At 44.4% G+C, this 22,951-nt stretch overlaps 1 protein-coding gene across 19 annotated transcripts in view; it reads right to left on the bottom strand.

Moving 5' to 3' along the window:
- svila (supervillin a) overlaps nucleotides 1–22,951 on the bottom strand; it is a 135,114-nt gene that overhangs the window by 48,633 nt on the left and 63,530 nt on the right. For 11 of the 19 annotated variants that reach the window (XM_046292372.1, XM_046292374.1, XM_046292377.1 and 8 more), the window contains exons 1-6: nucleotides 17,861–18,458; nucleotides 11,610–11,673; nucleotides 7,262–7,353; nucleotides 3,798–3,858; nucleotides 3,459–3,610; nucleotides 2,307–3,075 (exon numbers count right to left, since the gene is read on the bottom strand). In XM_046292372.1, coding sequence (XP_046148328.1) covers nucleotides 2,307–3,075; nucleotides 3,459–3,610; nucleotides 3,798–3,858; nucleotides 7,262–7,353; nucleotides 11,610–11,673; nucleotides 17,861–17,924 — 1,202 coding nt within the window. In that variant the 5' untranslated portion in view covers nucleotides 17,925–18,458. Of the gene's footprint in view, nucleotides 1–2,306; nucleotides 3,076–3,458; nucleotides 3,611–3,797; nucleotides 3,859–7,261; nucleotides 7,354–11,609; nucleotides 11,674–17,860; nucleotides 18,460–22,951 lie in introns of those variants that run through there. The other 8 variants (XM_046292380.1, XM_046292368.1, XM_046292379.1 and 5 more) reach the window with 4 other exon arrangements.

A 22,951-nucleotide genomic window follows, 5' to 3' on the forward strand; every position in this document is an offset into this window, starting at 1 on the left:
ATCTGTGTCTCTGTATGTGCTCATAGTTCTGACCGAGGAGTCACAACGCGCCCCAGTAACCCAACACCCATCCTGATGGCTAACGCAACACAGCCGCTGCCAAGTTTTGAAACCGGAGAGAGAGAGGGTGGAGAGATGCCTTGTGGGATGTGGAATGGGAGCATGTGTCTCTAATCGTTTCCCCTCAGTAAGTCAACGTTTAGCACCAGCAGGCTACAGCTAGCTGGCTGTTCAAATGAGCTTGAGGGACTGAGGAGAGAAAGACGCCATGTCTCCAGACTAGACACAACACTGCATTGGACCATGACTCCCAAATAAAGAATACCTAAACTAACATCTAATATTGTGTCATTGGTTGGAATTGCATTGTATCAGCAGTCTCATAACCTGGGGTTTTGTTGACTTCGTGACTTCGGCTCAAGTGGGTTGTGCAACTGTTCAGCGAAGCAACAAACATAGCTGCTCCTTTAGTTTTATCACCTACATCCTACAAGTCGCTTTTCAACCACCTGAATATTCTGGCACAGAAGAAAAATACGTACAGTGCCTTCCGAAAGTATTTATACTCCTTGAATTATTCCACATTTTGTTGTGTTACAGACGGAATTCAAAATGGATTAAATATATTCTCACCCATCTACACAAAATATCCCATAATGACAATGTGAAAACTTAAGACATTTTTTGCAAATGTATTGAAAAATAAATCTCACTTAAGTATTCACACCCCCGAGTCAATACTTTGTAGAAGCACCTTTTAGCAAGCGAGTACAGTTGTAAGTCTCAAAGCTTTCCACACCTGGATTGTGCAACATTAATTAGCCTATTATTATTTTCAAAATTCTTCAAGCTCTCAAATTGGTTGTTGATCATGCTATACAACCATTTTCAGGACTTCCCATATATTTTCAAGTAGGGTTTTGACTTAAATAACTTCACTGTTTTCTTGTTGAGCAACTTCAGGGTAGATTTGGCCTTGTGTTTTAGGTTATTGTCCTGCTGAAAGGTGAGTTAATCTCCCAGTGTCTGTTGTTCCTCCAGGATTGGTCTGTGCCTAACTCCATTCAGTTTCTTTTTTTTTTTCCTGAAAAACCTTCCCAGTCCTTAAAGATGACAAGCATACTCATTGCATGATGCAGCCACCACTATGCTTAAACATTTGGCGTGGTACTCTAATGTGTTGTATTCGATTTGCCCTAAACATAACAATTTGTATTCAGTACAAAATGTTAATTGCTTTGTCACATATTTTGCAGTATTACTTTAGTGCCTTGCAGGAAATAGGATGCATGTTTTGCTTCCTTTTCACTATCAATTAGGTTAGTATTGTGGAGCAACTACAATGTTGTTGATCCATCCTCAGTTTCTCCCCCCCATCACAGCTATTCAATTGTGTAACTGTTTTAAAGTCACCATTGGCTTTAGTAGTTTCCTTCCTCTCTGGCAACTGAGTTAGGAAGGACGCCTGTAGTTGTAGTGACTGGGTGTATTGATACACCATCCAAAGGGTGATTAATAAGTTCACCATGCTCAAATGGATATTTCATGGATTTTTGTTTTGTTCTCACCTATCTACCAAATAGGTGCATGCAACTTATCATTTAACATGTTGAGCACATTTTTACTCCTGAACTTATTTAGGCTTGCCATAACAAAGAAGTTGAATACTTAATAAACTAAAAGACATTTAAGCTTTTCATTTCTTTGTAATTTTTTTTTCTCTCCGAAAAACATAATTCCACTGGCATTGTGTGTAGGTCAATGACAAAAAAAAATCTGTAATTCATTTCAAATTCAGGCTGTAACAACAAAATGGTGGGAAAAGTCGAGGGCTATGAATACTTTCTGAAGGCACTGTACATGCAGCAACATCAAACACGGTGCAGCAACAACAAACTGGACCTGGGAGAACTTCAGCTGTGTGTAAACCCTGTTGGATTGACTGAGCCTGCTGCTGCAGGCACAGATCGCTCTTCCTCTATGCTATAAATTATTGTGTGCATCCCAAATGGCACCCTGTGCCGTTTTTACTGCACTACTTTTGACCTGGCCAAAAGAAGTGCACTATATAGGGAATAGGGTGCCATTTGGATGCAGATAATGTTCCTGCCAAGAGGACGACCTTGTGAGAGTTCTGTTAAAGGGATCAAGGAGACTGAGTGCGTGTGAGAGAGAGAGACCGATGATCCCTCTCCTTCTCTCCATCCGTTTTATTTACAGTAAGGGGAAAGATACTGTACAGAGAGAGAACCTTAACAATAGGAAGAGAAAGAGGACTAGACAGTGTAGTAGGTCGGTCCACTCACCCCTGTCTGCCGAGGATATTGTGGGCCTGCTGCTCTATGAAGAGGTCCCCAGGGGATACCCCCTGTTTGGGGGAGGGCAGCGAAGACTTCCGGGTCGTCTTGGGAGAGCTGGGGGGCACCCCTGTGACGGTGTAGTCGTTAGCGACGGGCACCTTGGCCGAGGTGGGTGACGATGACGTCACATCCATGTAGCTGGCGGAAGAGGGAAGCTCGAGGGCACTGATGTTCCTCTCCTGCTGCCCCGCCCTGCGCTGGTTCTCCAGGTTCATCACCCTCTCCCTCTCCGTGAACGAGTCCACCCTGGGTCGCCCCTGGCCATGCTCGCCGGAGCCTTGTGGCTGGGTGGCCACTCTCCCCACCCTGGAGCTGCCGGAGGTGTAGGAGGGTTCATTCCCCACAGACTCCGCCCTGGGGCGTGGCTTGACATTTGTGTAGCCCTGCTGCCTCACCGAAGAGGTGTCAGACCCCTTGAGACCACCGGCGGAGCCAGATCGGGAGGAGAAGTGATCGGTGGTGGAGTCTGGTTCCTGGTCCAGAGACATACCGTAGCGCTCGGCCAGCTGCCGACGCCGTTCCGCCTTGTAGCGAGCGATCCGATCTGCCTTGGAGTCCAGGTCGGTACCTGCGGAGTCAGAGCTGTAAATGGGTTCAGTTGGGACTGTCTGGCACTCAGGCCGGCTCCGGGCTCTGGACTGCCTCTCTGGAGCAGGGACCTGCTGATGGGTCATCATCTCTGGACTCTCCAGGTCCTCCCTACTGTAACACTGCACTGTGACAGGGGATAGACAGAGACAAAATCTTTAGACCAAATCTACACACGTAATAAACAGTGTACAAAATATTATGATAATACAATAGGTAGAAGCATTAGTTCAACGCTTTCATATCTTGACAAATTTAGGATGTTCTGAGGGCAAAAGGCGGCGCAACAATATTTGTAAGGTGTTCCTAATGTTTTGTGCACTCAAGAGTATATAATGCATGAAGTCAATGCTCGTCTTTCAAATGACCAAGCTCATATCCAAAATCGTGGGTCGGGTTTCGATAATTATATACTATATGGAGCTCTAGCAATGCTCAAGTTCTGTCATTCTGTGGGTCGTGCAAGTAGCTGAACACTAGGTACAACGTGTGCGGTTTAGTGATCCTCACCGACACAGGGGTCACAGGTGTCCGAGGCACGTGTGTAGCGGGGTGTGTCTTCCTCTAGCAGCCGATTGGTCACTAGGCCGGGGCAGCTGGGTAATATGGCGGGCTGCACCTCACTTTCTATACCCTCCAACCGCCGGGCAATCCTCTCTTTCCTACACACACAGAGTCAAACACACTGACTGACATGACAGAATACCCGTTTGAGTGGCCACATGCTGAGGACACACACACACACACACGCACACACGCACGCGTGCACGTTGTTATTCATCACAGTCACCACTACAATAACTGCTTACTTCATTACATGGTTGAAGGAGCTGAATGTCGTAGTCGTACCTGTTCATTTCCCAGCTAGTGGTTGGGCTGATGCTTTCAAAACGCTTCCTCAATTCTGAAACTGGAGGAATGAATACAAAGTTGGGTACAAGAGGAAGAAATGTGAGCGCTAACAATCAAGTTTATCAATTCCCAATTCAGTAGTCATGATGGGAGAAAGGCATCACAGCAGGTGCTGTTGGACAGTTTGAGCTCATTATCCAACAGAGTTGAACGTAGAGTTTACACAGATGTGGGGCCAGGCTACCTTCACATCTAGAGCGAGAAGAGATCCGTTTGTTTGGTGGGTCTTGTTTTCGAACTATAATGAGGTGACGATTCCGCCAGCTCCTCTGTTCTCGACAACACAGGAACAAAAATCGCTGAGAGAGAGACATTCACAAGGAACTGACAAAAATCCACACCCCGCCTCAACAATAAAAGATATGAAGTCCAAACTGCAACTGACTAATTGGCCAAGCAGGAAGTGGTTATGCATGCAGTTGAAGTCGGAAGTTTACACACACTTAGGTTGGAGTCATTAAAACTGATTTCTCAACCACTCCACAAACTTCTTGTTAATAAACTAAGTCGATTAAGAGATCTACCCTGTGCATGACACAAGAAATGTTTCCAACAATTGTTTACAGACAGATTATTCCAGTGGGTCAGAAGTTGACATACACCGAGTTGACTGTGCCTTTAAACAGCTTGGGAAATTCCAGAAAATTATGTTAAGGCTTTAGAAGCTTCTGATAGGCTAATTGACAGAATTTGAGTCAATTGGAGGTGTACCTGTGGATGTATACTTCCAATTGATGTATTCAGTGCCTCTTTGCTTGACATCATGGGAAAATCAAAAGAAATCAGCCATGACCTCAGAAAACAAGTTGTAGACCCCCAGAAGTCTGGTTCATCCTTGGGAGCAATTTCCAAACGCGTGAAGGTACCACGTTTATCTGTACAAACAATAGCACCCAAGTATAAACACCATAGGTCCACGCAGCAGTCATACCGCTCAGGAAGGAGACGCTTTCTGTTTCCTAGAGATTAACGTACTTTGGTGTGAAAAGTGCAAATCAATCCCAGAACAGCAAAATGACCTTGTGAAAATGCTGGAGGAAACATGTACAAAAGTATATATATCCACAGTAAAAAGAGTCCTATATCGACATAAACTGAATGGCTGCTCTGCAAGGAACCACTGCTCCAAAACTGCCATGAAAAAGCCAGACTACATTTTGCAACTGCACATAGGGACAAAGATGGTACTTTTTGGAGAAATATCCTCTAGTCTGATGAAACAAAAATAGAACTGTTTGGCCATAATGAACATTGTCATGTTTAGAGGAAATAGGGGGAGGATTGCAAGCCGAAGAACACCATCCCAACCGTGAAGCACGGGGGTGGCAGCATCATGTTGTGGGGGTGCTTTGCTGCAGGAGGGACTGGTGTACTTCACGAAATAGATGGCGTCATGAGAAAGGAAAATGATGTGGATATATTGAAGCAAAATCTCAAGACATTCAGGAAGTTCAAGTTTAGTCGCAAATGGGTCTTCCAAATGGACAATGACATACTTCAAGTTGTGGCAAAATGGCGTAAGGACAACAAAGGTATTGGTGTGGTCATCAAATCCTGACCTCAATCCTATAGAAAATTTGTGGGCAGAACTGAAAATGTGTGCGAGCGAGGAGGCCTACACCTGACTCAAGTTACACCAGCTCTGTCAGGAGGAATGGTACCAAAATTCACCCATCTTATTGTCGGAAGGAAATGGAGGAAAGCCGTATTGCATGTTCAAGAATGTGCTGGTTCTCATACCACTGCTGCCATTTCAATGGAATTTGAGAACATGTTTGAAACATGAATACTCCTAGCTCCATTCGAACAACTGACTGGAGAATTAAGCTCAACTGTGTCTGCAGCAGAAGTGATACCCTCTGTCATGGCATTGAAACGCCTGCTCAACAAAACTGCCGACACATACTGTGGGGTTAAAACTTGCAAAAGTACTGGAGGCTGTGAACAAGCGAATCGGTGGAATTCTCTGAGCCTCTTTACTGTGTCGCCACCATGCTCAACGCTAGGTACAAGGACCACCTCTTCAATGCAGACAAGAAACAGGGTTTTACGTGAAATGCTACAGACACAGCTGGACAAGATGGAAACAGACAGTGACGGTGCACACCGAGGAAGAGGGGCCATGGACAGACAGAGCTGAAACTTCACTGCTTGACATGCATGATGAACTCCTGGTAGAGAATGCAACCACTGAACTAATTAACAACAAAACAGTACAGCAAGTAGGTGAAAGAAATAGATTTTGATGATGTTTTACTGGTAATGGGGACATGCGTAAACGCCAACAAATCAACTTTTTGGTCCGTGTGCGTTTCAACTATTTAACTACATTGGAATACTTAAAAAGCTGCTAAAATTTTAAATAACGGTTATCGGTATCAGTTTTTCTGGAAGAAAAATATTGGATATTGGTGTCGGTCAAAAATGTCATAATGGTGCATCCCTACTTTTACCAGAGGGTTACTGCTCCTGTCAAGAGTCTTCAAACTCCAGTTCCCCCATTTGAACCAAACACAAACACCACCCCCCAGGACTACACACACAATCCCCTCCTGGCCCACACACACACACACTATCCCCTCCTGGCCCACACACACACACACACTATCCCCTCCTGGCCCACACACACACACACACTATCCCCTCCTGGCCCACACACACATACACACACTATCCCCTCCTGGCCCACACACACACACTATCCCCTCCTGACCCACACACACACACTATCCCCTCCTGACCCACACACACACACTATCCCCTCCTGACCCACACACACACACTATCCCCTCCTGACCCACACACACACACTATCCCCTCCTGACCCACACACACACACTATCCCCTCCTGACCCACACACACACACTATCCCCTCCTGACCCACACACACACACTATCCCCTCCTGACCCACACACACACACTATCCCCTCCTGACCCACACACACACACTATCCCCTCCTGACCCACACACACACACTATCCCCTCCTGACCCACACACACACACTATCCCCTCCTGACCCACACACACACACTATCCCCTCCTGACCCACACACACACACTATCCCCTCCTGACCCACACACACACACACTATCCCCTCCTGGCCCACACACCACACACACGTTGTTCCAGTAAAACCCCACAATATTATCTCTAACTGAACCGTATCAAGGCAACAAGTGCCATCAAACAAACCTTCCAACCAACACAGACGCACAATAGAAACCACTTCCCTCAGCCCCATAACCCTGGGAAAGTCTCTGTCAGAGAATGCATCCCAATGGCTCCGGATCAAATGTCCTGCACTATGAAAAGGGAATAGGGTGCCATTTTGGATGCATACTTTGTCAGAAAGTCATGTGTTCCATGCAGCACAGCACGCTGAAACCACCGAGTCACCTTTGGGTAGGTTTGCCAAGAGCTTGACATCTATATCCTTGGTGTTCTTGGCTGGGTCGTCCTTCCCTTCGAACGAAAACTCTTTCTGGAAGCTGCAGAGGGGGCAGAAATAAAAACTGAATAGCTCAGTCAGAACAGGTTGTGTTTCAATAAGGAGAAATTAACAATCTGATTATACTCCGGTGGCATCCCAAGAGACTGAAAAACAGCTTCTATCTCAAGGCCACCAGACTGTTAAAACAGCCGTCACGAACACAGAGAGGCTGCAGCCTACATACAGACTTGAAATCATTGGCCACTTTAATAAATGGATCACTAGTCACTTGAATAATATTTACATATCTTGCATTACTCATATGTATATCGTGTATTTTATACCACCTATTGCATCTTGCCTATGCCGCTCTGTCATTGCTCATCCATATATTTATATGTACACTACTGTTCAAAAGTTTGGAGTCACTTAGAAATGTCCTTGTTTTTAAAAGAAAAGCACATTTTTGGTCTATTAAAATAATATCAAATTGATCAGTACTACAGTGTAGACCTTGTTAATGTTGTAAATGACTTGTAGCTGGAAACAGATTTTTTTGAAACAGAATATCTACATAGGCATATAGAAGCCCATCATCAGCAACCATCACTCCTGTGTTCCAATGGCACATTGTGTTAGCTAACCCAAGTTTAGCATTTTAAAAGGCTAATTGATCATCAGAAAACATTTTGCAATTATGTTAGCACAGCTGAGAACTTGTGCTAATTAAAGAAGCAATAAAACTAGACTAGTCTAGTTGAGACTAGTTGAGTATCTGGAGCACCAGCATTTGTGGGTTCGATTGCAGGCTCAAAATGGCCAGAAACAAATAATTTTCTTCTGAAACTCGTCAGCCTATGCTTGTTCTCAGAAATAAAGGCTATTCCATGCAAGAAATTGCCAAGAAACTGAAAACTTCATACAACGCTGTGTACTACTCCCTTTACAGAACAGAGTAAACTGGCTTTACATTGTTAATGTTGTAAATTACTATTGTAGCTGGAAACAGAAGTGGGAGGCCCCGGTACACAACAGAGCAAGAGGACAAGTGCATTAGTGTCTAGTTTGAGAAACAGATGCATCAACTGTCCTCAACTGGCAGCTTCATTAAATAGTACACACAAAACACAAGTCTCAACGTCAACAGTGAAGAGGTGACTCCGGGATGCTGGCCTTCTAGGCAGAGTTGCAGAAAAAGCCACGTCTCAGACTGGCCAATAAAAATAAATGATTAAGATGGGGAAAAAGAACAGACACTGGACAGAGGAACATCCCGGAGTCGCCTCTTCACTGTTGACGTTGAGACTAGTCAAACTACCTATATAATAAGATTTCCAATATGCAACAAGCGACCCCCCCCCCCAATTCTCAGAGGTTATAAGGGGATCCAAATGTAAAAATGTTTAGCATCTTTGGAAGTGAGAATGTTTTGAAACATGTTTAAGAATTTAAATAGCGACCAATGAATCTTGGTCCAAGCTGCTTATTCTATCAACTAAAATGAGAAGTTCTTTATCAAAACTTTGTGCATTCATTTATTATTATACTGAACAAAAATACACAACATGTTGGGTCCCATGTTTCATGAGCTGAAATAAAATATCACAAATGTTCCATAGGCACCAAAATCTTATTTCTCTCATATTTTGTGCACAAATTTGTTTACATCCCTGTTAGTCAGCATTTCTCCTTTGCCAAGATGATATGCCACACCTATCAGGTGGCTGAATTAAGAAGCCGATTAAACAGCATTATCACTACACAGGTGTACCTTGTGCTGGGGACAATAAAAGCCCCTCTAAAATGTGCAGTTCTCACTCACACAACGCCACAGATATCAAGTTGAGGGAGTGCGCAATTTGGCATGCTGACTACAGGAATGTTCACTAGAGCTGTTGCCAGATAATGTCATGTTAATTTCTCTACCATAAGTTGCCTCCAACGTCATTTTAGACAATTTGACAGTACGTCCAAACGGCCTAACAACGTGTAATCACGCCAGCCCAGGACCTCCACATCCGGCTTGTTCACCTGTGGGATCGTCAGATCAGCCACACGGACAGCTGATGAAACTGTGGGTTTGCACAAGCGAAGAATTTCAAAACAGTCAAACCATCTCAGGGAAGCTCATCTGTGTGCTCATCATCCTCACCAGGGTCTTGACCTGACTGCAGTGGGAAAATGCTCACCTTCGATGGCCACTGGCAAGCTGGAGAAGTATGGGGTCGTGTGGGCGAGTGGTTTGCTGATGTCAACATTGTGAACAGAGTGCCACATGGTGGGGTTATGGTATGGGCAGGTATAAGCTACGGACAGCAAACAGTTGCATTTTATCATCTATGGCAATATAATGCACACAGATACTGTTACGAGATGCCGAGGCCCATTGTCGTGCAATTTGCCTGCCGCCATCACCTAATGTTTCAGCATGATAATTGTCCCAGCTTTTTTCCATGGCCTGTGTGATCCCCAGACGGCGTGTTCCAGTTTCCGCCAATATCCAGCAACTTAGCACAACCATTGAAGAGGAGTGGGACAACATTCCACAGGCCACATTCAATAGCCTGGTGAACTCTACGCGAAGGAGATGTGCCATGCTGCATGAGGCAAATGTTGGTCACACCAGATACCGACTGGTTATCGGATCCACACGCTGTCTTTTTTTGTGTTAAAGGTATCTGTAACCAACAGATGCATAGCTGTATTCTCAGTCAGGTGAAATCCATAGACTCGGGCCTAATGAACTTAATTCAATTGACCAATTTTCTTATATGTAACTCAGTAAAATATGTATATTTGTGTTCAGTGTAGAATAATCACATCAAGGTGGTAGAATCTGTTGGTCTATTCACAGACTCAAATCTACAATATGCCACACTAAGAGCTGTTAGCAAAGCATTACAGTGGGAAAAGAACATTCTTGAAAAATATCCTGAGGGCTGTTTGTAATGGAGTGGGTTGGACATCTGTACCACAAACCAGTTCTGGTATGAAATATACCACTAGAGTATCTGAGGGAAGGGACCGTTGGAATCTAGCTTATTACAGGGCTAAGAACACACGACACACCCATTCTTAAGTCATTCATAATTGGAGTAAATTATGACAAATACCTTATTTGGGGGTAGCCTACAATTGATCATTCCTTAACTATGAATTCAAATGGACAACTAAACCACCCTCTTATACATAGAATGAGTAGGCTTATAGAACAGTAAACGTACTGTACTCTTACTGTAAACGTATAGAACTATAAACATACTGCACTCATACTGTAAACATATACTGTAAACATATAGAACTATAAACATATACTGTAAACATATAGAACTATAAACATATACTGTAAACGTATAGAACTATAAACATATACTGTAAACGTATAGAACTATAAACATACTGTACTCATACTGTAAACATATAGAACTATAAACATACTGTACTCATACTGTAAACATATAGAACTATAAACATACTGTACTCATACTGTAAACATATACTGTAAACATATAGAACTATAAACATATACTGCACTCATACTGTAAACGTATAGAACTATAAACATATACTGCACTCATACTGTAAACGTATAGAACTATAAACATATTGTAAACATATAGAACTATAAACATATACTGCACTCATACTGTAAACGTATAGAACTATAAACATACTGTAAACATATAGAACTATAAACATATACTGCACTCATACTGTAAACGTATAGAACTATAAACATACTGTACTCCTACTGTAAACGTATAGAACTATAAACATACTGTATTCATACTGTAAATGTATAGAACTATAAACATACTGTAAACATATAGAACTATAAACATACTGTATTCATACTGTAAACATATAGAACTGGATGGATGCATGTATGCAGAGCTGTGGAGTCATGAATGTTGGAGGGTGGAGTACTTGACACCAAGCCAAAACGTTGACACAACGCAATCACACTAATGCTGCAGTGACGTTCACACTAGTGACCTTATCCTTCACTTTCTCACTTCGTTTGGACACGGTCCCAACAGGCCTGCTGCTGCAGTGTCACACACACACACACACACACACACACACACACACACACACACACACACACACACACACACACACACACACACACACACACACACACACACACACACACACACACACACACACACACACACACACACACACACACACACACACACACACACACACACACACAGAAGAGACTAATAGAAGTGCAATGGTACCATACACAGAACAGATACAGTACACAAATACTGATGTCATCTGTAAATAAATAAATAAAAAACTTACCCGAGAGCCGTCTTCTGTAGAAGTCTCGCGTTTCCAAGTTTGATGGGGCTCTCACTCCCAAGTCCTACAGAAGGAGAGAAAACACACTTTAGACTACTAGACCATACCAAGACTTCTTCATCAGTTGCGTGAGAGAAGAGTTGACCGGCAATTTTTGAATGACCAAACTAATTGCACCGTTTTTAAATGAACAAAAACACAGTGGAAGACAGAGTGTACGAGAGGCTCTGAAAAAGGTCATCAAACAACATCGGAGGACGACTCGGCGTGAAGCACATTAATCAAAGTAGACTTTCCGCACCACTGGGGATATAAATTAATAGTGAATCAATTGGAAAACAAAAGCCTTCATTGAATCATGTTGAACAATAAAATATGTGCAGCCTTAAGGTTGTAACAGCGAGAACAATGTAACGGAATGTGTCTCAAATGACCCTCTATAGTGCACTACTTGGTGGCATTTGGAGGGGAAAATTGTGTTTATTTGAAGAAACCAGGTGACAGTTCAGACGGTGGTCTCACAGGACACACACGCACACACACACACACACACTACACTGTAAATTGCACTATGGCTCCATCTAAAGTGGCTTGTAGCTATGGAGGTCACAGCTCAAGGAAATAGAGGATTGATTGCATTTCATTGAGATGGATGGACGCTTTAAAGTCTGATCACACGTCAAGGTTGTCTGTGTGCATGTAGTGTGTGGCAGTGCCAGTGAGGCCTACCAACTCTACCCAGTAGAAGCCTCTCTCGGAGAGGCAGAATACAGAGGAGCTATATAAGCAACTCTAAAAAAGTAAAAAATTAAAAAACATGGTGACTAACCCTCACACACAGGTGACCGATGAGTCTTTTCTAACTTGTCAACACAACACGTTATGCTCCGCGAAGACCGTTGTCAAACTCTGCCCTACTAAAAACACGCAACCCTCAAGAGTTCCTATGATGACAGCAGCAGCCTTGAATATGTCCAAAACAATCTTGGGTATAGAAAAACAAAAAAAACAGTGGAAACTGTTTAATGTCAATGTTGCGGTAGAAAGGCCATCAAGACCGGTCTTGAATTGTCTTTGACATAAAACAGTGACCGTTAATGCCCATCTCCAGTCTATTAGCAGGCTGATCATAAAACAGTGACCGTTAATGCCCATCTCCAGTCTATTAGCAGGCTGATTATAAAACAGTGACCATTAATGCCCATCTCCAGTCTATTAGCAGGCTGATCATAAAACAGTGACCGTTAATGCCCATCTCCAGTCTATTAGCAGGCTGATCATAAAACAGTGACCCTTAATGCCCATCTCCAGTCTATTAGCAGGCTGATTATAAAACAGTGACCATTAATGCCCATCTCCAGTCTATTAGCAGGCTGATCATAAAACAGTGACCGTTAATGCCCATCTCCAGTCTATTAGCAGGCTGATCATAAAACAGTGACCGTTAATGCCCATCTCCAGTCTATTAGCAGGCTGATCATAAAACAGGTAGCTATTGTGAAGTTAACGGCACACCATCCTCAGGGGGGAAAAAACAACCCCTATTACAGCAAAGTAAAAGCCTAATACAAAAGTGGGTTCTGGATGTTACCGTGCCCTTCTAAAGAATGCTGAATGCTTCGTAGAGTTCTCGACCTCAGTGTGGTTGGTTATAAGAGCAGTGGGGTCCTGTTTACTCGGTTCAACCCTGTGGAAAGTCGCCGATAGAAAACGCCACGAATAGACCTGACATGTTAATGAACCATGTCAGAGAGACATGTTTGTTCTACTTAACATATCTCGACCTGAGCGTTCCCACAACACTGTGCCCTGGGTCATATTCACTGGGTGAATCTGGAGGTGAACGAAACGCACGCGTTTAGACGAGGTGCTGGCTAGCGGAGTCGAACACATGAAAAAGAAAGGAGAGCCTCCCACTCATGTAGTGCAGACTAAATAATTGAATAACCAACGTTTCGACAGACAAGCGGTCTTCATCGGGGTTTATCAGCGTTATTAGGTTATTCAATTGTTGCATCTGAGCTCCTAGAGTGTGCAGCTCTCCTTTTCTTTTTCATATTCACTGGGTACCAAATGGAAGAACACTGACAAACACTACCTGAACAATAAGAAATACTTGTTTTGTTTCCGTTGCACAAGGTTTTGCTTTATTGTGCCCTAATGAATATGACCCTACTGACCGCGGACTAGGGCTGGACTGACTGACTCACTCACTCTGTGGGACAGAGAGAGAACACATGTGTTTCCACTTTGCCTGCCTGCCTGCCCCCACCCCTAACCCCCCGAAACCACCCGCCATTCCAGATCTGTTAGTCCATATTAAGGATATTTGGATGATGTTTAAAATCCCCCCGCTTTGGGAAAACATCATTTGAGAAGGGAGGAGAAAGAAGAGTCCCTACGCCTAGATGTGTTTTGGTACGAGACTAGTATTATTTCAGCTGGGGAGTATCCGGTAAACACATACTAGCTCACCCTCCTTATATCGTAGCCTACAGGTCAGTTTACCAGCTGATAAAGTGACAGGGATAGAGTGATATCAGAGAAGGAAAACAACAATGTATGTAGGTACATCTCCACTAATCTCGTCTCTCAATGTAGACAAGAGAATTAAAATGGACGAATATAGATATTTGTCCTTACTGCCTACCAGTTAGCCTGGTTTTCTGGTGTTCGTGCTGAACAGCCAACTCCTGCGGTCATTGACAAAGCTTGATAACGACCACAGGAATGGGCAAGACTGCACAAACAGATCGGGGATTAGCCTTTATAAACCAGTATCCCTGTAGTGCAAAACAACACGTAGCTGTTGTGGGCAGAGTGCTAAAGGTGCTGGATGAGTCAACACGTCGAGCCCTACAGGGGGGGGCGGGAATGGAGAACCATCAGATCAGAAGCAGCCCTACGCAATAGAGCAGGGGAACCCTTACTGAAAGAAAGGCGGGTGCTTCCTGTGTTACACGGTCACACGCAGGCATAAAACCACGACAACGATCACAGATGTCCCAAACCCTTTGGTGTTAAAAGAACGCGAAAAAAAACATTCTTCACACCGTCACACATGTAGACTGAGCTATTAAAAAGCATGTGTCAAACACAAGGCCCGCGGGCTGAATCCGTGACACATTTCTATCCGTCCCGCACAACGATTTGGGTTCGTCAAAGTCATTCTTGGCCCGCTTCCATACCGCCCACGATGCACTGCACTACAAGTCACAGTAAGCACGGCCAACATTGCCACACACACCCCTCCTCCCAGACCCATCCAGTGCACTGTATCATGTCATCACTAACGGCATCTTCCACCGGGACCGAAAGTTTAAACGTGTTGTAAGAGAAACGTCCATGCAAAGTTTGGGTTCCAATGAGTCATTGCTATAACCAAACAGAAAATGTCATCTTGGTTGTCAATAAGTTAGAAGATAAAGGATTCATGCGTGGGTATAAATAACTACTAAAGGCCAATCGGACACACAAGCTAGTTTAAATGAGTCAACAGCGGAGTCATCTACTTCATGAAGTTACAGCCTGATGCGTTTGTTTCGGGGAATTCAACATCAATTGCACTGCTTTCGTGTTACCAGGTAAGTAAGACAGAGCACTTATAGCAACGAACTGGGGAATAGTCACAAGGGACAGGGATGGAATGAGCCAATAGGAAGCTGGGGATGATTAGGTGGCCATGATGGGTATGAGAACCAGATTAGGAATGTAGTCAGGACACCAGGGTTAACACCCCTACTCTTACGTTAAGTGCCATGGGATCTTTAGTGACCACAGAGAGTCAGGAAACCCGTTCAACATCCCATCTGAAAGACAGCACCCTACACAGGGCAATGTCCCTAATCACTGACCTTAGGCATTGGGATACATGCTTTTTAATAGAGGAAAGAGTGCCTCCTACTGGCTCTACAACACAGCTTCCAGCAGCATCTGGCCTCCCATCCAGAGCTGCTTAGCTTCAGAGGCCAGTCAGCAATGGGATGCAGGGTGATGTGCTACTTTCATGTGTCCCATTGACAGCGCACAGCAGAGGGATAGTGTTCAGGCACATGCCACACAGTCCTAGCTAGGCTACTAAAATGTTGCAGTCTGGCTTCAGTTTCTTAAACTTGACAATGACTAACCAAAAAAAAAAAACCGGCAAAAATAATTTAAAATAAAACATATAGGCCTTATTACAGCAACATTAGAGCAGTAGCCTGGGCTGACTACTCAACTAGGCCTCAGACATGTTTAGGGCACCATGCAACAATGCTGCAGTCAACCACACTGGTGATCCATGCAATGCAAAGAAAGGTTACAATGTAGCTACGTTTTTTGTTATTTACAGTTATTAAAAAACACTTTGATTAGGGTGGACAAATGATTTATCTTGTTTTAAGATGTTAAAATGCTATATAGAGCATCCTACATAAGTTGACATTATTATAAAGGCCATCTTTTTTTTCCTTTAATGAAAACCGCCAGTTTGGGCCAGTTTTATATAAGTGTTTTGTAAAAACAAACGTAGGCAATGTATGGCCCACAAATTTGTGGTATTTTTTTCAATATGGCCAGCGTGCCGATTGAGTTTGATACCCCTGTCGTAAAGTGAAACATTTGGATCAAGTGATGTCATTCATCAATTTAGGGGTCTAATCCTGGAAGTTCTAGAGTGGTTGATTTCATGATAAACACACTGCATGTCGCCATGAGGGCGAAATGACCGTTTACTGTTCTGAGCAAGTTCTTCCTCGTCATTTACAGACTTAATACTACAGGTTCTATACACAAAGTACTAACACTTGGAGTGGGCAATAAAACTACATGGGGCCGATCAATTAAGTGTGTGCAGAAATGACCATTGAAGAGTATATGTCCCTGTTTAGAGGGGATTACCCTGAGCAGATCAGCCCCGAACTAGAGAGCCCAAAAAGAAATGTCACTAAAACGACATCACAACTCTTACTACCCCCATCTTCTACCACACACACACACTGACCTCCCCCAGCATCAGAGATCAAGGGAAGGGTTTAAGTTTAGATTTATAAATACTAGGAGGGGTAGCTAAATCAGGTGAGACTGAGCCAATCAAAGCCTTAAACCCCTTAGCCTACGGTAGATCCTAATACTGTATGCCAATTGTAGACAATCAATCAAGACAATGAATGGCTAACCAAGCCTAGTCTCATTTCATTAGCAAGACCATTGCACTTGTATTTTTGATTTTTTTTAATTAAACCTTTGTTTGCCATGGTGGACTCGTTAGCGGTGCGCTAGAGGTCAAATGCTGAACAAATGACTGATGGCTAAGTATTGGTCTGGACACTGCCGTGTGTCAAATGTATGCTAATAACACACATCAACCCCCCAACCCACCAGACCCCAGTTGTGTCCCAAATGCACCCTATTCCCTAGTGCACTACTTTTGACCATAGGCCAAAAGTGCACTATGCAGGGAATGGGTTGCCATTTGGGACACGGGATCGCCTACTGGGTTGTAATGGCTGGGAACCAATGGTGTTGGGGCACCAGGAACACCTGTTGTGAATTCTCAGCCAGTTAACCAAGCAGAACCACCACTCAACACCCAGTTCCACTCTCTGGACTCATTACTGAGAGTGGGAATTGTGTACAATTGTGAGAATGAGAAACATAGGCTACACACACACGCACTCGGAGTTCTTGTCACACAGTCTGACGAACACACTCAGGCATGTGCAACTAACTACACACAGGAAAACATAATATCTCTGGCATAACTGTCCAAATAAACTGGAGACAGAAAGTAGAGCCCAGAAATAACTCCCTCCTCCTGCAGTCAGAGAGAGTCCCTTATCGACTGTTACGTCCTTGGAGGCTACAGCTGCAGACAGCGCAAGGACAACTGGAAACGGGGCCAGTTAAGAGACCATTTTGCCTCACTTTCCTCAGGCTACAGCCCCAGCCTCAGACCCAAAGCCCCCCCTCAGTCCCAGACCCAAAGCCCCCCTCCTCAGTCCCAGACCCAAAGCCCCCCTCAGTCCCAGACCCAAAGCCCCCCTCAGTCCCAGACCCAAAGCCCCCTCCCTCAGTCCCAGACCCAAAGCCCCCTCCCTCAGTCCCAGACCCAAAGCCCCCTCCCTCAGTCCCAGACCCAAAGCCCCCCCCTCAGTCCCAGACCCAAAGCCCCCCTCAGTCCCAGACCCAAAGCCCCCCTCAGTCCCAGACCCAAAGCCCCCCTCAGTCCCAGACCCAAAGCCCCATCCTCAGCACCAGCTCCATCTTACCTTGTCTGCAGAACTTAACATGGCTCAGGTAGTTTGAGATCCACGGGTTTGCGTTCCGATACATTCTTGCAAGACCAGGTAGGTCCAGAGGACAGATGGAAGAAGAGAGGGATAGAGAAAGAGAGCTGGAAAGAGAGAAGTGCTGAAGTCCGACCCGCAGGCAGGCAACTGACTGCAAGGTGATGCAGAGAAACAAAAAACGCAGTCAGTCAGTGCCCCGGGACGAGCTGCCCTCAGCACAGAGAGAAAGAGAGAGAGGCAGAAGGAGAAGGGAGTGAGTCAGGTAGTGTTAGAGAAAGAAGGGTAGGGAGAGAAAGAGTAGAGTGGGGGAGCTGATCCCCGATCAGCAGTAGTAGCGCGTGGTAGGGGCTGCAGTGCAGCGTTGGTTCCCTCTGTGCAGGCAGAGTCTCTTGACAGCTCCCCTCTAGTCTCCTTCAGCAGTAACGCTAATAGCAAACTGGCTAACGGCTAATACTAAACAGACATCCTCCAGTGCAGCCTAACTCAAGCTGCTCAGTGCCTGCTAATCTGATTACAGGCAAGAAATTAGCTAGGCCCCATGGCTCACAGATTGGACCAGAGAGGCTGGGTGTCCCTCTATCTCCTGCAGACAGACGACTCAGAGAAAGGTATATACTGTAGAGTGGAAGTACTGAGAATGTGCTGCTGTGTTCCCTTGGCCCAGTGACAAGGCAGCAGTGGGATGCTACAGAGCAAGGGGAGGGTGAGAGAGAGAGAGAGAGAGAGAGAGAGATGAGAAGACAAAATTAAAGTCTCAGCTAGATGATAAATTCCACTCATCTCTCAGTGGTGACAAAACGAAGGAGCAGAGAGAGAGCGAGAGAGAGAGAGAGTGAGCAAAGGAAAGGGAGACGGAGGGATGGAGAGGCTAAGAGAGAGACGGAAGGTGAGAGGCAGAGAGAATGTGAAACAGGCGATTATGGAGCTCCAGTCGTGGCATTGTCCATCTGACTAACCGCATCATTATGGTAAAAACGATGGCCGTCCTTCCCTAGAGAATCCAAAAGAGCAGTAGTGTGTGATCACAGGAAGTGGATGGGATGGTGTAGTCAGAGGGATAGAGAGGATACAAGGTCAGACCTGCAGATTTACACTAAGGGTACACACACACACAGGGAGAGACAGACAATTACTTTGATTCCTCAGCCAATAACTGATGTCACCAACCCAACACTGCAGTAGCAGTGTCCAAACACATCCTACTTGAACCCAGGTGTGACGTCAGATCAGTTTATTAGAGGTGGCAGGTTTGGACTCTTCCCTCCGTGGTGAACTCATCTGGTCTGGGCACACCAACACGCTCACTAAGTAACACGGCAGGTGAGACAGCTATACGTTTGTCTGTAGTCTACTATACACTAATAACACCAAACACACCTACCTTAGACACCCAACATGGGAATTTATTTTTAGATAATGATCAGTTATATTCCAATATGTAGATTGAAATAAAAAGCATTGAAAACAATTAGTTGTGGAAATACTTAGAGAAACACGTCTCCTACACCCAATACAACAAGCATTTTCTTGAACAGGTGAAACATTTTAGCTCTCTACTGTCCCTAGTGGCAGCAGGACGCCCTGCAAGCTCAGCCACAGGACAACCATAACCACCGCAGACCCATACTCACTCTTAACATTCATCCCCATATAGATAGAGGAGGAGGACTGGACTCTGTCACTGGAGGAATGCAGTGTTGAGTCTGGAGAGAAGCCTGGGAAGAAGCCGACATTGTGCTCTGCTCTGATATTCATGCCTCTCCTGCTGGGTCCAGACCTGGGTTCTAATGTTACGGTTTACTTCCCAAAACTTTTAGCATTTGATTGAGACTGTCCGGAGTGCCAGATGGGGCGGGGATTGCACTTTAGGGACTATACCATTGGTCCCATTCCATCAGGTAATCGCAATCAAGCACAGTGGAATAAATTCAAATAAAAAAATAACACTTTTTGAACACAGGTGTGGTTGGGTCACCACAGAGGGGCTTGGTGGGGTTAACAGCCTAACAGAACACCAAAGCCTTTTGGTCCCCCTTGACCACAGAAATCTATCACCATCTGATGCATACCAGACCTGCAGACTAACAGTACTATTACAGTCATTAAACTATGACGACCCTACGGTGCCAGAGGATCGGCAGGCAAACCAACGCAGGCTCTGCTGTAACACCTGTACTGTAACTATAGCTCGGGGTATTCAACCGGGGGTCTGTGGAGGGAGTGCAAGGGCTCCACGGAAATATAAAAAGTGGAAATATACCAGTCAAAAGTTGACACGCCTACTCATTCAAGAATACTAGTGAAGACAAAACTATGAAATAACACATATGGAATCATGTAGATACCCCCCCAAAAAGTGCTAAACAAATCTAAATATATCTGAGATTCTTCAAAGTAGCCACCCTTTGCCTTGATAGCTTTGTACATGCTTGGCATTCTCTCAACCAGCTTCACCTGGAATGCTTTTCCAACAGTCTTGGAGGAGTTCCCACATGTGCTGAACACTTGTTGGTTGCTTTTCCTTCTCTCGGCAGTCCAACTCATCCCAGTCCAACTCAATTGGGTTGAGGTCGGGTGATTGTGGAGGCCAGGTCATCTGATGCAGCACTCCATCACTCTCCTTCTTGGTCAAATAGCCTTTACACAGCCTGGAGGTGTGTTTTGGGTCATGGTCCTTTTGAAAAACAAATGATAGTGGGACTAAGCCAAACCATATGGGATGGCGTATCGCTGCAGAATGCTGTGGTAGCCATGCTGGTTATGTGTGCCTTGAATTTAAATCAATCACAGACAGCATCACCAGCAAAGCACCCCCACACCTCCATCCTTCACATTGGGAACACAACATAAAAAGATCGTCCGTGCACCTACTCAGCGTCTCACAAAGACACTTCGGTTGGAACCAAATATATATATATATATATATATATATATATTTTTTTTTAAACGTTATGAATATCGCTAGCAACAGAACAAACATGTTGAATTACATAAAAAATTTTTATACTGTCGGTAATTGAGCCAATGGTCGCGGTCCCCTGCTCAGACGTTGCATGCATCAACCAATGGTTGTGTGCCACGTCATCAACTGTGCCTTTCAGGAACCAGATTGCTATAACGTATGCTGGTAGCTGATACATAAAATACCTATCCATGCGTGGTAAAAATCTGGCATGCGTCAGCAACACCTGGGCAGAGGAATGCGGCCATAGGCTTTAAAAAGGCAGCCACGTGTGACGCTGGTTGCTGGTAAGCTCGGACTGAATGAACTTACCAACCTTTATTTAGTTATTAGCAAAAAGGTGTTCCAAGTTAAATTTTTATCTAATAGGCTACGTTAAAGTTTAGACTTCCTCTTCTAAGGGTGACAGGTACCCTAGTGGCTAGTGTTGGGCCACTAACCAAAAGGTCGCTAGTTCGAATAAGGGTAAAAATCTGTTAATGTCCCCTTGAGCAAGGTACTTAAACCTAATTTGCTCTAGGGAGACGCTATACTACTATGGCATTTCACTGCCCCTATCCAGTGTTTTTAACAATAAAACATCTTTATATTTCAATATTATAATGTGTGGAGGGCAAAATATGAATAATCTACAAAAATATAATTTTAAAATGATTACTTCTCCTTGCCATTCACCTGACGATAAGATGTGATGGGGGGGTCTCTGGGTCGCCGGTTTAACTGGGAGTGGGTCCCTGGGCTAGAACGTTGAAGGCCCCTGCTGTACTAGCTCTATGATTACAAATGTAGTTTGGAATCAGAGGCAGTCAACTAGTCCATTCCCAGATCAGTGTGCTGTTTAGTCACAACATGACAACAAATGAGCATAGGAATTGGCAAGACTGTACAAAACAGACCAAGCTAACACTTATCAGTATTTATGCACACACGCAGAAGTATCTGGTAACCAGTCCTGTTGTCCAATGGAGAGGCACTAACTTGTAATTACACGCCTGGCTGCTGATATGAGGACAGTCAAACATTGTCGCTCCGCACTAGACAGGATTACACTCAAAAAGGTGACCCAATCTGGCAACTGCATCCCAAAACAAATCTTCAAGGTAAACCACCAGAGATGAATGTTATAACCTTTTCAGACAATATGGAATGTGGTGCCTTGAAAGCGTCTCGGCTATGCCATGTTTGTTTGCCTGAAGAGTACACTAAGGCTTTTTAAATGCCAAAATGAAACAGTCTCTGGATATAGTTTCAAAGTGCCACTGAACGGGCATTTTTGTCTAAAGCAATGCTGCTTCTGAAGCGGGACCATTGTCAAAATCACTAAGCAACCAGAACTGCCAATCAAAGAATCTCGAGTTACCTGTGCACAACCACTCTTTAATAAAAAAAATGTTTGTCGTCAGGGAAAGCTGCCGAAGCAGAATTCTACCGTCTGAAAAATGTAGACTCGTATGATGCTGCACATATTTTGTCGTTGTTGTCTGAAAGGTCATGTCATTTTGATCTTTGTTAGTACAGTTACTGATAAGGAGACGAGAAGGAGGAAGAGTTTGTAATACTAAACAAACACCAGCAATTTGACTCATTTTGAATTTGATCAGAACCCAAAAGCCAGCTGAGGCAATCCAAGCAAATCAATTTTTTTTTAATGTTGAACAAAAACAGGCCAACGATGAGACCTCTATCATCGTAACAGCAGCATGTCCACACCTCCCCACCAATTATACACAACACAGATGCCTGGGTGTCAGATTAATTCAACATAAGAATTGAATTACTGTATACAAACACTTAGACATCCAGTGACAGCAATGGCACTTTAAATGACCCCAGCGTCTCTCCTCAAGCCCGTTGATAGTGTGTGTATGCATGCGTGACGTGGAGAAGGAAAGCAGGAAACGTTAGCAGGTTTGTCTCATAATCTGGGCCCAGAACTCAACCTCTCATCCCAGGCCTCCCCCTCAGAAATAAAGCCCAGATTTACTGTTTCTCCCACAGGAAATGCTGTATATCCCTCTCTTCTGGCAAATTAACGATGGAGGGATCCAGCACGTTTGGCCATGTTGTCTCTACAGACACATAGCAGTGCTCAGCCCAGAGTACATCAC

This window comes from Oncorhynchus gorbuscha, linkage group LG12 (genome assembly GCF_021184085.1).
Source record: "Oncorhynchus gorbuscha isolate QuinsamMale2020 ecotype Even-year linkage group LG12, OgorEven_v1.0, whole genome shotgun sequence".
NCBI classification, from domain to species: Eukaryota; Metazoa; Chordata; class Actinopteri; order Salmoniformes; family Salmonidae; genus Oncorhynchus; species Oncorhynchus gorbuscha.